The 16,298-nt window shown below is 34.0% G+C and overlaps 1 protein-coding gene and 1 pseudogene across 9 annotated transcripts in view; both read right to left on the bottom strand.

The window, feature by feature from the left end:
• The window catches only part of PACS2 (phosphofurin acidic cluster sorting protein 2), a 364,749-nt gene that overhangs the window by 173,058 nt on the left and 175,393 nt on the right, over positions 1-16,298 (bottom strand). For 6 of the 8 annotated variants that reach the window (XM_031952885.1, XM_031952881.1, XM_031952884.1 and 3 more), the window contains 3 exons: positions 11,201-11,274; positions 10,860-10,940; positions 224-283 (listed from right to left, as the gene is read on the bottom strand). In XM_031952885.1, the coding sequence (XP_031808745.1) occupies positions 224-283; positions 10,860-10,940; positions 11,201-11,274 (215 nt within the window). The remainder of the gene's footprint in view (positions 1-223; positions 284-10,859; positions 10,941-11,200; positions 11,275-16,298) is intronic. The other 2 variants (XM_031952883.1, XM_031952888.1) reach the window with 1 other exon arrangement.
• On the bottom strand, positions 3,251-7,344 carry LOC116421598 (annotated as a pseudogene). The gene has a single exon (XR_004232049.1). The product of XR_004232049.1 is annotated as an elongation factor 1-alpha 1 pseudogene (transcript).

Here is a 16,298-nt window from a genome sequence, read left to right as displayed (position 1 = left end):
ACAAAAACAAAATAAAAAGAATCACAAACCTGCTTTCAATACTGTACTAAGTTGGTTGTTTAATTTGAAGGCACTCTATCAAAAATTTCAGTCAAAAAAGATATGGAACACAGGCCCAAAAAAGAAAGCATAGGGGCCTTGGAAAAATAACTTATTTAAGTGAATTCAAATACAACATTAACATTAAGACAAAAGGAAAAAAATTAATATCCAGCTGACTTACCTCATCAGAAACTTTAAACCTTCGCAACAATGCTACCACCTTCTGTTTAAAGTTTTGTTGCTGTAAGCCAAAGAGAAAATAAAATCAGCAACCACAGAAAACAACATCTTTCTGATGGTAAACAAAATATAGGTCTGTTTGATAAAATGACTTAAAATGCCTATGTAATCCTATAGGGTATGTTCTCTTATTGATATAGAAGATTCTTTTCAATAAAGTAATCCTATAGGGTCTGTTCTTTTATTGATCATAGAAGATTCTTTGCAATAAAGCAGAACCTTAACCCTCTGTATCAGGGATAATTTGTTACATACAATTATATACAAATATAATATTGTTATATTCCACTTGGATAGCTTCCCACCATGGGGAAACCCCTAAGTTTGACTTGGGAAACATAAAGTCTCAAAAAGAAGCACTATCACAACAGAAAAACATATCATTACAACTGCCATAAAGAAACTCAGGACAGATCAGTACGGAATGTCATATTCCTTAATTCATAGAGAAGGAATGCACATAGAGTTTGTTGTTTTATATCTGGGAGTATTATTCAAACTTTCTTTTATATACTGCTTTTATTAAATTCTAACATTTACTGAAAGGATTACCCAAAGTACAACTTTAGTACATTAAATCAAAAAGCATTTTAGTCAAAATACTCAATTATTAACTAAGTATCTGTGCATAAAGTGACCATTTAAGCCTAAACATACACTGTCAATAAGCTTCACTTTATATGAAGATCACTTGAATAGTTTCCCATCTTTTGAGGTTATAATTCCCTTTGTTCTTTACTTCTTAAGATATCCTTTCACATATGCTCATGATGAACAATTTTATATGATCTTGAGTCAGAATGCAAGATCTACTCCTTTTGTTCCTATTCATGAGTTACTAAATGAAGCTACAGAAAACTACAGTGAATCTCACCTAGACATAAACTCTAGCAAAGTAATCCTTATATACACCTCCCTAATTGATTCACAATCCCATTCACAACATTGGCCTTTCCAAAACATTTTATCCCTCCTCAAAACTGTCATAATTCCTACTATTCTCAGTTCTGACTCTTAAAGCTGAGAAATCTGTCTGATTTTGCCCTAAAGAAACTGAGCCATTAATTATTCTCAACTCCTCATTTTAACATCATTCAGGTGCCTTCCCCCACAATTTCTTCCTTCCTTCATCTCAAATGAAGAGGTGAGCCTTTCCCTTGACAAGGTAAACTCCTTTACCTACAAAAGTGATCTCATTCCATCCTATCATCTCTAATAAATGTTCACTAATTTTTGATCTCTGTCTACTGGTTGCTTGCCCGCTGCCTTTAAAACAAATCTACAACTCTACTATTCTAAAAAAACAAAACAAAACAAAACAACAACAACAACAACAAAAAAAACACCCTCCCATTGAATCTATCCCTCCCTCCCTCCCTATCATATTATATATCCCTCCTCATTGTCATAGTTCAGCATCATCATTCAACTGAAATTGCTCTTTCCAAAGTTACAAATGATTTCTTAATTACAAATCTAACAGCCTTTTCTCAATCCTCATCTTTCTTAATCTCTTTGAAATTTCTGTGGATCACCCTCTTCTCCTTGTAACTATCTTTTCTCTAGGTTTTCATGATACACTTTCATGAATGCTTTACTTTCTCTGGGTTCTCCTGTACCTGATTCTTGACAATCTATTCCTCAGTCTTTTTGCTGGATCCTCTAGGCCATGGATGCTCTTGGGGTGGTAATCAAGGCTCTGTAATGAGCTCTCCTTGTAATCTGTTTTACTCAGTAAACTCATCATTACCTACAGATTCAGTTATCATCTCTATCACATCCAAGTATCTAGCCTTAAACTTTCTCTGAACCTCTTCAGTCTTGCATCTTCACATGCCTCCCGGACAATTGGAGGATCTAAAGTTTTAAATCAAAATGTCCAGCAGTACATTTCTTATCTTTCTCCCAAATCTTTTTCCTCTTCTGAATTTTATAACTGAGGGCATCATCATCCTTTTACTCACCTAACCTCTGAACCTAAGTATTATCCTAGACCTCACCCTTTTTTCATCTAATCTATGGTCACATCCTATAAATTCTACATTCATAATCTCTCTGACATACATTGCTTTCTCTTTTTTGACATGGCCATCACAACAGAGGAGGATTTTATTATCTCTTGTCTGAACTGTTGCAATTAAAGCTGGTCTCCCCACTTCAAAATTTTCTTCACTCCAATCCATCCTCCTGTAGCTATCAAAATGATTTTCTCAAATTGCAAGTCTGAATGTATTATTTCCTCAAAACACTATTTCCAGGATCAAATTTTAAGTCCTCTGATCGGCTTTTAAAGACCTTAAAACTTTTACAACCCTTACAAACTTTTCATTCTTCTATTTAACTTCTCTCTACATATTCCACAGTTCAGTTACCCTAGCCTCCTTGCTCAGACAAGACAGGCCATATCCCTTGACATTTCTCAAGTTGTCACCCATGCTTGGAATTCTCTTCTTCCTGACTTCTACCTTCTAGTTTCCTTGGCTTCTACCTTCTAGTTTCCTTGGCTTCCTCCAAGGCTCACCTGAAATCTTACCTTCTTAAGATCCTCCTTAATATCAGTGCCTTCCCTCTGAAATAATGTCCAATTTATCTTATATACATATATAGTTTATGGATGTAGTTGCTTCAGTGATGCTTCTCTTCATTAGGCTGGAAGGTCCTTGAGGAAAGGAACTTTCTTTCTATTTTGTTTCTATTCCTAAAGTTTAATACAGTGCTTGGCATATAGAAGGCATTTAATAAATGCTATTGACTTGATAATATTCTTTTTCAATAAGTGTTTAAAAGCTCAAATGTACTGCACCTGGACTAACCATTCCATATCTGTGGTGGTTTCAATGCACCACTCAAATATATGTGATCTTGTTGGTCATTATTCCTATTATTAGTTATGCTAGAACTATGGTAAGAACAAAACAGTACATAAAAATCATAAATGTTAAAAGAATTAACAAGGCCTCAGAAATTCTTTTTTTTTTTTTTGCATTAAACTGTTTTAATGGTCTCAAAATTCTGTGACAGATTTTTGGTCAAGTTGTTTCCATTTAAAAATTACTGACTTTAAAAACTAATAACTTAAAACTGCCACAAAACAAATGGTCCACAAAAACATTCCTTTCCTTCTGAAGCTTTTACAATGCATTGTAATCATTAACCAGTCTTTTACTATTAAACTTAAATGGCCAATTGAGACAAACAGTTTTGAGACTGTTCTTCCACCACTGATTAAGACTGGGGTAACAGATATTCATTTAGCCTTCTGGGCAGATTTTGTGACTTTGTCAGCTCCAGCAACCTTCTTGTCAACTGCCTTCATGACACCAACTGCAACAATCTGCCTTATATCAAATAGCAAAATGACCCAGAGGAAGATAATCAGAAAAGCTCTCCACACACACAGGCTTGTCTGAAAATATGTCAACGATGGCAGCATCACCAAATTTCAGGAATTTAGGGCCATCTTCCAGCTTCTTACCAGAACAACAATCAATCTTCTCCTTCAGTTCAGCAAACTTGCAAGCAATGTGAGCAGTGTGATAATCCAGAGCAGGTACATAGCCAGCACTGATTTGACTGGTTCAGGATAATGACCTGTGCAGTGAAACCAGCAGCTTCCATAGGTGGGTCATTCTTACTGTCACCAGCCACACTACCACAACAGACATCTTTGACAGACATGTTCTTGACATTGAAACTAACATTATCCCCAGGCAGAGCCTCAGTCAAAGCTTCATGGTGCATTTCAACAGACTTTACTTTAGTTGTAACATTGACTGGGGCAAAGGTGACAACCATGCCTGGTTTCAGAACACCAGCTTCCACATGGCCAACAGGTACAGTACCAAATACCACCAATCTTGTAGACATTTTGGAGGGGTAGACAAAGGCGTTTATCAGTTGGACAAGTTCATGACAGGATACAATCTAAAGCTTCCAGCAGTGTAGTTCCATTAGTATTCTCATCCTTACGGGTGACTTTCCATCTCTTAAACCAAGGCATATTAGAGCTTAGCTCCAGCATGTTGTCACCATTCATCCTGAAATTGGCACATAACCACTATATCAGGGTATCAATTTTCTTGTTATAGGTACTGACTTCCTTAACAATTTCCTTGTATCTCTTCTGGCTGTAGGGTGGCTCAGTGGAATCCATTTTGTTTACACCAACAATCAGTTGTTTCACACCTAATGTGTAGGCCGGAAGGGTATGCTCAGAGGTTTGCCCATCCTTTGAGATATCAGCTTCAAATTCACCAACACCAGCAGCAACAATCAGGACAGGATAGTCAGCCTGAGATATACCTGTAATCATGTTTTTGATAAAGTCTCTGTGTCCCGGAGCATCAATAATAGTCACATAGTATTTGCTGTTCTCAAATTTCCACAGGGAGATATCAATAGTGATACGACATTCACATTCAGCTTTCAGTTTATCCAATACCCAGGCATATTTGAAGGAGCCCTTTACCATCTCAGTAGCTTCCTTCTTGAACTTCTCAATGGTTCTCTTATCAACCTCACCACATTTGTAGATGAGGTGACTAGTAGTGGTGGACTTGCCAGAGTCTATGTGTCCAATGATGTTAATGTTAATGTGAGTCTTTTTCTTGCCCATTTCTGTGGAGGTTTAGCAATGGTTGTCATAACACCTGTGTTCTGGCAGCAAACCCGTTGCAAAAAAGGAAATTCTATTTTTCTGCTCTAAATTTTTGATTTGCTCATTTTTGAATGATGGAGAATTTACAGGCCAATTCTATAACTAATTTCTATATTGATAATCAATGTAAACTCCTTCCAGCTTCAAGGAGAATAAATATGATTATTATAATGTACCTTCACTTTAATGATATAAAATTTTTCCTTTACCTATTTCTAAAAAACACCTACATACAAAGACATCTATGACAGATTATTTTATACCCCTGGCCTATATATCTCCAGCACTGAGTGTCCCTAAGACTGGTCTTGGAAGGAAATTAAAATATCCCCTATGCTCTATTATTACATTCTCTTTCATTCTTTGCTTCCATCCCTCATCTTCTCTCACCTGAATTTTACTTTGTAAATTTATGACACAGTACTGAACGTTCTGGCTCGAATTCTTTACCCAAATTTCTTACCTCTTTTTGTTACTTAGTCTTGACAAATCCTAGCTCTAGATTACACCAATCAATTGCCTCATTTTTTCCTTGTCCTATCTTAAGTTGCTATATAAGATTGAAAGAAGTCATTCAATTGAACTGATTGGTTACATTACAAATTTGTGACCACAATTGGGCCCTCACTGCAATATGGTACTCCTTTTATTTCTGATTCTCTAAAATACACCACAAAGACTGTTCCAAATTTTCTCAAGTCTCCTTCCTCTCTAAGTATTCTGATGATGTGTGATCTCATACTTTATTGAGGAAATAAAAATGGTTCTGGTTCACCATGAGCTCCCTCCTCTTCATTTTGATATACCTCAAAACCTCTTGCCATCATTTCCCAATCTCCTTTCCTCCATTCTCTGGAAATCAGGTCTCCTTTTCTTTATAAAGGTCAACTCCTAATATATGTAGTTTTGATCCCATTATTTTCCACTTTCTCCAGCAAACTGTTTTCTGACAATTATTTGGTCTTTCTCCAATCTCATGACTAAGACCTAAAAAACTTATCCTAAAAAAACTTCACTACAACTTACCAACCCTTCAAACTGTCATCTTATAACTCCTTTCCTTTATTTTTCAGCCAATCCCCTAGAAAAAGCTGTATAAAATCTGTCTCTCCCCTCACTTACTCCTCAATCCTTTTAAATCAGTCAGTCTTCTTTTCTTATCATTCAATTGAAATTGTTCTCTTCTAAGTCACTAATGATTTCTTAAATGAATATTAAATATGACATTTTTCACAAACCTCATCCTTCTTGATCTCTTGAAAGGCACTTGATTCTGTGGATCACCCCTACTCTCCTGGATGTTCTCTTCTTTAGGTTTTTGTTGGCACTATTCTCCATCCATGTTCTTCTCCTACCTGGCCATTTTTCACAGTTTATTTTGCTGGATCATTATCTATATTAAGTTCTTTAAGTATGGTTATATCCCAAGGCTCTTTTTTGGTCACTCTTTTCTTTCACTTTCTAGGTTGGTGATCTTAACAGTTCCCAATAGGTTCTATCATCATGGCGTTTTCAAGACTTACATATCTTAAAATTCTATTACTATCCCATCAACTGCCTATTAGACATTTTTAAATGGGTGTCTCACAGACATTAACTTTCTCCCTCCACCCACTATCAATTCATTCCCTTTCCTAAACTTCCCCTACTTCTTTTGAAGTATCTATTTCACAAGGTTTGCATCATCATAGACTCTTCACTCTTCCTCATTTTAGATATTCAAACAATTGTCAAATATTGCCATTTATATGTCTACTTGATCTTTTACACATATCTTTTCCTCACTGCTCAGAGTTACCACTTTAATTCAGATCTTTATTTTTTGCTTGAACTAATCCAATACCTTCCTAATTGTTCTCCTACCTCAAGTTTTTCTTCATTTAAATCTGTCCTCCATACGTACTACTGAAGTGACTTTCCTTATCTCTTCAGTTAATAGTGTTGTGCCTCTCAAAACTACAATGTAATTCTCTAAGTGCTTATATATGTGCATATTGCCTATTTTGAGAAAAGGAAAGCTACTTGAATCCTTGTATCCTCAGTGCCTAGAAGTTAAGTGCTTGATAATTTAATGTGTATGTATGCATATGTGCATATGTACATAAAACAGATTTAGAATTTTTTAAAAAGGGGATATCTGGTCAATTTTAGTGCCAGTTTCCAACAAATAGAAAAGTTTCTATTTTTATATGTGTCCCCTATTCTTCTAACAAAGCTGTTAAATATAGGCTAACTTATATGGTATAATTTCATCTAGGAAGTAGATGGATATCCACCTTTGTGACAGTAAATATAGGAAATGGAAATAAAATTTTATTAGGGAAAAATAATTTGTATTTTCTGTTCAACTAGGATATTTAAACAAACTGAAGGAATTTTATTCAATTCAAAGATAAAAATTTAAGTTTGAGATAAATTTCAAGATATAAAAGATTATCTCTGATAACATGACATACTATTTCTATATTATAATCTAATTCATCATTAAACCAATATTTTAAACAACAACAACAAAAATCTACTAGATGCTTCTTCTAAAGAAAACATTCCTTTCTGATAAAAGACAATATGATTATTTTGAAAATTTCCTCATCTTAAAACAGGTATTAGAATGTACAAAATGGAAGTGTTCTGAGGGTAAGTGATTCAGACTTCTTTAAATTAAGACAATCAATAATATAGCAATTGGCATGTTTTTTTTTTTTTTTTAAAGTCACTAGTATGACCTGACTCTGTATTTCATTTTAAGTTAGGTATTTTTATTTTAAGAGGCTAATTTTTTTTCAGGTGAATAGGTGTATTTAAAAGTGTACTTAAATTATAGCATTAATTATAGCAATTGCTTTAAAATAGCATAAATTGTATTTGAAAGACAAGTGAAGATTACTAGGTTAAAAACTGATGTTGGAAAACTGGTCTCTGAAACAAATCCTAAGGACAGCTTTAAGTACAGGAAAAAACTCTGAAATAAATCAGAAGCCTACTTTCTGCCCAAACCTGATAATTCTATAGCAAAGTTATGTTTTAAACACTTTCTAGGCAAGACATTTGAGAATCCAAGTGTAATAACATATGAATTAATGTTAGTGTAAAAACAGATTTACCATGCTTGCTGGTACTTAGGGTGCACTGCGCTTAATCAGATGAAATCCAACTTTCTCCCAAGACCATATTTTTTTCTTCTTGTGCCTAAGACAGTCACATTTGGAGCTGCATTTAAGGCTTAAACAGTGGCAAATATGTTAAATACTCTAATAGCTTTATGAATTGGAATTTACTTCTCAAAAATCCAAAAACTATGAGAATTTTCAAAAGCAATTGGAGCCATCAGCTATAACGATAAGATGTGTAAATCTAATCAGTGAAAGAGCTAATTTCTGGGATCAATCAATAAAAGGAAAGAATATTTATTCCTAATTACTGACCCTTAGCTTTACCTCATACAGAAACAAAACTATCAATATAGGCCATATTTGTACCCTTTATATCAGAGAGGTTGTGATATTTAATATACAGCTTACATGTAATTTGTCACAAATCCACATTTAACTTGTAAAATTTCTTATCTAAACTATTTAAGATCAAAGTTTCTTTTTACCTGTGTGGATTTTTTTTTTTTATTCTTTGGAAATTCCAAACAAAAGTTTTCTTTTATAAACCTTAATATTTCAGACTTCAATGCCCTAAGAAACTATCAGGCAACAGTAAAAATGTCCTAAATAGTGAAATAAAGAAGTACAATTCCTTTTGCTTTTAAGAAATTCTCTACCTTCCAAGATTAGTACTTTATATAAATATACAAGTCAAATATGATATTGAAGGTAGGTTGTCTCAGATTTCCATGTAATTCATTTTCCAATGTGGCAACGATGAATTAAAGATTTTACCCCCCATTCAACTCTGCACTTGCTTTTAAATAAACAATCAGAAAGATATGAAATACCCAGGTATCAAAAGGCAAGGGATTCAGTTAGATGTCACTGGAAGCCCCTCAAAGCTATTATTTTATATGTTTAAATAAAAATGAAATTGAAACTTATGCCTTGAGATATTCAATCTTAAGAAAACTTAATAATAATAATAATAGAAGAGGTTTTGTTTAGTTTATTATTGAATTTTATATAACTTATTTTAGCCCATTTACAAACTGCTTGTGTGCATTTATTGTACTGTATCAATTCCATTATCTAGGAAAATGGGGGATTCTTTCAGCAACACTAAGATGAAGACAGGAGCACACAAAAAAATTTGAAGAACTTACTGTAGTTGAATATTGTTAATTTCTGGGTATTTATCCTGATTATTGCTTTGGAAAAAAGAAGAAAAATTTGAGTTCATTTCTAGGTTCTCTTACTTTTAGAAATGACTCATTCTCTAGTAATTCTTTACTGATTTTTTTTTTGCTAATGGAATATATTAACATAGCAAATCTCATCAGAGTAATGAAAAAGATCAAGAAATTAAAATTTAATAGTCTAAACAAGTAGATTGGATTGGTTAATTCATAAACAGAAAAATAACTTTTTAAAGAAAGTTAATTTCCCCCAAATTAAAGTGATGCCAAATTGAGCACCACTTACTTATACCATAAATTGTATTAGGATTTGGATTTTCATGAATTGAGCAATCTTTTCTAAAATACTGCAATGGAGGAAGAGGTAACATTGATATAAGAAAGAAATAGTGAAATATGAAAAGTTTTCTAAAATGGTCATTCTTCTCATGGTGGGGAGCAGAGCTACAGGAATTTGATCTGTGCTTTAATCTTTTGCCAAGGCAGGCAATATTATCACAGTGCACCCTTTTTTTCATTAGAAGTATCTTACACAACCAAACTTTTACTACTTTATTATGATTTCCCAGTATATTCCTTTACATTAGGAAAGAACAAGTTTATTCACAGATAGATCTCTTTATATAAATATTCCTTTATCACTTATCCCTTTAACAACACTATAAACTAGTTTCAGTCCATATTCAAAAGATATGAATAAAAAAAAAAAAGCAGGAGGGATGGGAGAGAGACAGTAATGAACTTAACGTGTCATTAGCTTTTTTTTTTTTGGAATTTGGAAGGGGAACTTTCTAAGAGCACTGCTAACTTTTTTTCAAATATTAAGGATTTTCTTCATCTAAAGCTGCCAAGCAATAATCAATAATTAAATGTTATCTCCACTCACAAATTAAAATCAAATATAATATATGCATTTGGTCCCTTTCTGATGGACACAACTGTTATAAAATATCTTAAATATTGTAAATAGGATATCTTGGGGGAAAAAACCCCACAACCAAACCTATTTTAATATCAGAAAAAAGTGAATGAATTAGTGTACCTGGGGAACTGGAATGACTCTTGGAGAATATATGGCTTCTCAAATACCATATATGTGCAATGGATTATAGAGCAGGTATTTTTTTTTTTTTCTTTTTACAGTTTTATAGATGGAGAAAATGAGGGATTGATTATCTGATTTATCCAGCAAGGTCACTGAGTAAATGGATAGCAGATCTGGAACTAAAATGGACTATCTCGACTTTTCACCTAATACTTTGCCCACAAAATAAATTGGTTCCCAAATTGTGCTTTATTAACTTCTTTTATTAGGTCACAGGCAGATAGTAAAATAATAAGTCTCATTTTGCTAAAAACTTTTTTTTTTGGTTTACTTTATCTCAGGACAAGGATATGCCTTAAGATTTTTCAGATATAGAAAACAAACAGGCAAATGCCCATAGTTTTTTTAATCCTAGATTTACTACCAAGAAAACTTGTTCTCAATATTTAGCCAGATAGGATTTTTCTTTTTCCCAGCTTTCTTTTTTTCTCAAAACCAAAGCTTGTTAAGCTCACCAGCTTCAAGTACATCCCAGGAAAAACCCCTCACATACAGTGTTAGTAAAACTAATTTCCACCGACCCTGGTTATGGATGTCGTTCTTACTATCGATCTCCGCTGTTTCTTTGGTTTCCCCACATCATATTCATCATCGTCCAAATCCTGCAGAAACACAGAAGCCAATGATATAAAAATGTTTTGCTCAAAGTTCTCACCAATAAAAATGATATTGTATAAAAGAAATTGGGATCTACACCAATATGTAGAGTGAATTCAATGCAAATTTTGAGTTTTAAGTTTCTTACTCTTTTATTATTTCTTTTTCAACATCTTGCTGCAATTAAATAATTTGCTAGGATACAATTAATTTTCTGATACCAAATTTTCCATGCCATAATGTGACCTCATCAAAGGGTGAATACCTGTCCTTGGACAGCATCATCACTGGCTTCCTGTTCTGAAGAAAAGCTCTCATATTCTTCTTCAGAATAGTTATCTGTGAATCAAGAATGAGAGCAATGAATATCTGAGATTCTTCTTCAGTAAGACACATTATTGTTCACATGAGTAGTGGTTTTAAAAACTGGCTAACTTCCTAAAAGTTGTAAAAATAACAAAAACTGATATATTTCCTCCAAAACAAACTAATATATAAAGACAGATTATTGAACAAGCTATAAAAGTTTTTTTATTTAATAACATTTGTTGCATAGGCTGAACAGAGAACTTCTTTATAACAATAACAAATCCTGAAAGAGTCTACAAACCAAGTGAATATGTATTCATATTTGATGAATTCAATATAAAAGTGAGAAAAGGTGAGGCTGGTAAAATATATACTTGAATACATGGTTTGGTATTAAGAAATTTGTTAGTGAAAAGCTTATTAAGAAAATGTTATTGGGGCAGTTAGATGACACAGTGTTTCTAGAGTCAGGAAGACCTGAGTTCAAAATTTGGGTTGATACTCTTAACATTTTCTAGCTGTGTAACCCTGGACAAATCACTTAATCTCAAATTGCCTTTCAACAACAACAGCAACAACAATAACAACAAAGAAAAGATTATTGTTAAATCCCTCAACTATATATAATACTTTTTTGAAAGAGTAAGAAAACACTTTCATATGTGACAATATTGAACATTACCAAAAAGAGTAGCTAGCACTTAAAGAAAATGACAGAAAATTCTGAAGATAAATAGGAGGATAAAATGTATTGTATAAATAGAATACATTTGATAGCTGGATGTCCTCATGTCCTTGTGTCCTATTTTGAGTACTTCTATTTTTTAAATAAAGTCCCATCTTCCAAATAGACAAGAGAAGCTAATATCTAAGGAAGTAAAAGAAAGATTCAATAGAGAAATGACAAGGTGAGAAATTATGTTATGTAGAACTCATCATATAACTGAACTGCATTTTGTGTCTTACCTATGTTTCTAGTTAAAATTAAGCCTTAACCCACAAGTGGTATAAGAGAACTCTGCATTCAGGAAAAGAGGAAAGGTTACAGAGGACAGTAGTAAGAGCAGGTATGTTGACATCATTAAATAACAGCCTTTCATCTCATGTCCTTGTCTGCTAAACAAATTATACCTTACTATCTAAGAAGGGACAGAAAAGCTGTCAGAGAGAGAGAGAGAGAGAGAGAGAGAGAGAGAGAGATAAAAGATTTGAAGGGTAGTGGCAAAATTGATTACATTTGCATCTTACGAACAGAAAACCCCCAATGTGGCTAGAAGGACCAAAGAACTATGGAATTTGCTTTAAGCAATTACAGAATGAGGGCAAAGATAATTTTTCTTTGACTTAAAAAGAATATGAATAGTTATGTTTGTGTTTCAGTCATACCATGAAACATCCACATACATACAATGTGTATGTATCCTAGAGGATGAAAGGGATAAGGCTAGAATAATACATTTCTCCCCCCCCCCTTATTATATTTTATTATATGATATTTATTTTTCCCAATTACATGTAAAGATAGTTTTCAACATTCAATTTTTGGTAAAAATTTGAGTTCCAATTTTTTTCCCCTCCCTCTGTCCCTTACCTTCCTCTTCCTCAAAATAGGAAGCAATCTGATACATGTACAATCATTTTAAACATATTTCCATATTGAAATAATACATTTTTGCTTTTGATTTTTAAGAGACTGAAGTGTCCTTTAAAAGAATGGAAAAGGAAGTGGAGCCAAGATGGTAGAATAAAGGCAGCAATTTGAATGCTTACTATCCCAAATTCTCCCCCAAACTGCTCCAAATTCCTTTAAATAATAACTCTACGGTAGCCCTCTTTGTAGTGGTCAGAAACTGGAAACTGAGTGGATACCTATCAATTGGAGAATGGCTGAATAAATTGTGGTTTATGAATATTATGGAATATTATTGTTCTGTAAGAAATGACCAGCAGAATGATTTCAGAAAGGCCCAGAGAGACTTACATGAACTGATGTTGAGTTGAAATGAGGAGGACCAGGAGATCATTATATACTTCAACAACAATACTATATGATGATCAATTCTGATGGAAGTGGCCCTCTTCAACAATGAGATGAACCAAATCAGTTCCAATAGAGCAGTAATGAATTGAACCAGCTATACCAGTAAAAGAACTCGGGGAGATGACTATGAACCACTACATAGAATTCCCAATCCCTCTATTTTTGTCTGTCTGCATTTTTGATTTCCTTCACAGGTTAATTGTATACTATTTCAAAGTCCAATTCCTTTTGTACAGCAAAATAACTGTTTGGACATGTATACATATATTGTATTTAACTTATACTTCAACATATTTAACATGTATTGGTCAACCTGCCATCTGGGGGAAGGGGTAGGGAAAAGGAAGGGAAAAGTTGGAACAAAAGGTTTTGTAATAGTCAATGCTGAAAAAATACCCATGCATATATCTTGTAAATAAAAAGTGTTACAATCCTAGTGTTAACTCAATGGAATTGATACAATGCTTATTGGTTCACACATTAGAGCAAATCCTTACAAGGTGTTAAGTCACTAATATCGATAGAAACAATGCTTAAGTTAACACCTTTGAGAGTTCACACATTAGCTGACACATGTTTGGGAGATTTCAGGGTTCAGTATGAGATGTCCAAATTCACACCTCCCATAATCCCACTCTCAGAGGAGGAGCCAATCTTTGAGTTTACACCTCTAAAAAAGCATAAAAACAGGTGAGCTCAGTCAGGAGAGTTCAGATGAAAAGATTGAGAGGGGAGCGCCAGTTGGAGATTGAGAAGCCACTAGTCGGAGTTGAGCTAGTCAGAAGCTGGAAGAGCTAAAAGACAAGCTGCAAGAGCTCTTGGAACCAAGGAGTGAGATAGGCCTCTAAGAGAACTAACCAGGCTATTTTGAAGGAGACAATAAAAGATTTGAACTTTTAACACTTGGCTGCATTTGGAATGATTATTGCGCAGAACTGAAACTAAGGCTGCCTCCAGAAACCTCCCCAAGAAACCTGCTCCCAAAGAATCATCATACATTATACAAAAGAAGAGAACAGTACAAAAAAAGCTATAATAAAAAAAAATCTGAAAAAAATTCATAGCATTGTAAATGAAATAAATTGTACCAATAATTGAAATATATTTAAAATAAAAAATTAATATTAAAAAATTAATAACTCTAAACAAATTTTATATTATCAGAACACTCAAAAAAAAAAAAATGGAGTAAAACATTTTCCTGCCAAAGGCAACTTAGAAGCTCAGCAGAAAAGTCTGTGATACCAGGATGGGAATCTAATGTGCAGCCCTGACTTAGGCCTGGCCTCTCAATCAGCAGCAATACTGGTGACTTCCAGACCTCTTAGCCCAGAGACACCAAATAGGAGCTGGAAGGTCAGAAGAAAAGGTCTGTGGAACCAGAGTGGGAACCCAGCATGCAATTCTAGCAAGGGCCCAGTCCTAACCCCAGTACCAGCTCTGGCCTGGACCCCAGAATCAGCAACAGTGCTGGAGGTTTCTGGACCTCTCAGCCCGGGGACACTAGGAGGACTCAGGTCAGTGGAGAGGTTTTGTGGCAACAGGATGGGAATCTGGTGTGCAGTCCCAGCACAGTTCCAATCAGCAGAGCCCCAGTCCTGGTCAGCACATTAGATCTTACCAATGGAGCAGGGACATACCTAATAACTCCAGGGAAGAAGAGAGTGCTTGTAGTTAAATTTTTAGAAGGATTTCTGAAAACAGCTGCACAAAAATCCCTGAAGCTTGGGACAGTGTACTCTCTATCCTAGAAACAAAGAGTTAACAAAGAATTTAATTTTAACAAAGAGTTAAAAGCCAATTTTAATAGGCTAGGAAAATGAGCAGAAAAGAAAAAAAAAATTTCTGACCAATAAAAGTTATTATGGTGAGGATCAAAACACGCACTCCAAAGATGATGGCAAGGTCAAAGCTTCTACATCCAAATCCTCCAAGAAAAATATGAATTGGGCTCAGGCCATGGAAAACCTGGGATTTTCAAAAGGGACTTTGAAAATCAAGAGAGATAGAGGAAAAATAAGGGGAAAGAACTGAGAGAAGTGAAAAAAGAAATATAAAAAGCTAAAAGAATGGAAGAAAGGCTTACAAGATAAAATGGAAAAGGAAAAGGCCTTGAGGCAAAAGTGATAATTTATTTTTAAAACTTCTGCTACAGTGGATAGAGTTATGGCCTTGAAGTCAGGTTTAAGTTCCACTTTTAATATATAATGGCTACTTGGTACTGAGCTAGTCATAAACTTTCAGGGTTCTATGTAATTTTCTATTATAAAATGCTGAGTAACTTTGATGGACTGAATTTCCTCATTTGGATTATTTCCTATACAAATAAAATCATGACAGATCAATATATTTTGGAAACAACTATTTACTTACTAACCAATTCTCAGCCAAAGTAAAAAACAATACTCTTCCTCAATCTGGCACCAGATTATCTCAACATTATTTAAAAAAAAAAAAAAAAAAGAAAGCTGGACTTGGAGTCAAAAGATTTGCATTTAAATATAAGGAAGGGTATTCGAGGCACTAAAAACACCAAGTACAAATGTTTAGAGAAACATAATAAGAAACAAGACAGAATGTGAGTGAGATAGAGAATTCATAAGAAAGTTATAAAAGATCTACCTCGTAGTGGTGAGGAACCAGTTAAAATTAGATAAAATATCAAGGGATAATATTGTAAAAAATTACTCAGGCATATGTTCTGTCAATAAAAAGTTATAATAAAAAAATGAGATAAAATACATTTGTAGTAGAATTATTTAGCATGCAAAAGAGTAGGAGCAAAACAGAAAGTTATTGTGACCTACAGAAGACTAGTGTTTGGGAAAATATGATCAGCAAGACAATAGGAATCAAAGGCAACAGAAAATATTGTGTAGCTAATCTGATACATCAGTAAGTCAAAAACTGAATCCTGGGAAAGTATTGAAGAGTGGAAGGACTGGAAGACAAAGAAGAGAATTAGAGGTTCCTAAAGCACAGGGAGACTTAGAATGATTAAAAGTTATTATCA

The sequence above is a fragment of the Sarcophilus harrisii genome, chromosome 2 (genome assembly GCF_902635505.1).
Source record: "Sarcophilus harrisii chromosome 2, mSarHar1.11, whole genome shotgun sequence".
Classification (NCBI taxonomy): Eukaryota; Metazoa; Chordata; class Mammalia; order Dasyuromorphia; family Dasyuridae; genus Sarcophilus; species Sarcophilus harrisii.
The sequence above is the reverse complement of the archived record's forward strand: the minus strand, read 5'-3'. Positions and strand labels throughout refer to the sequence as shown.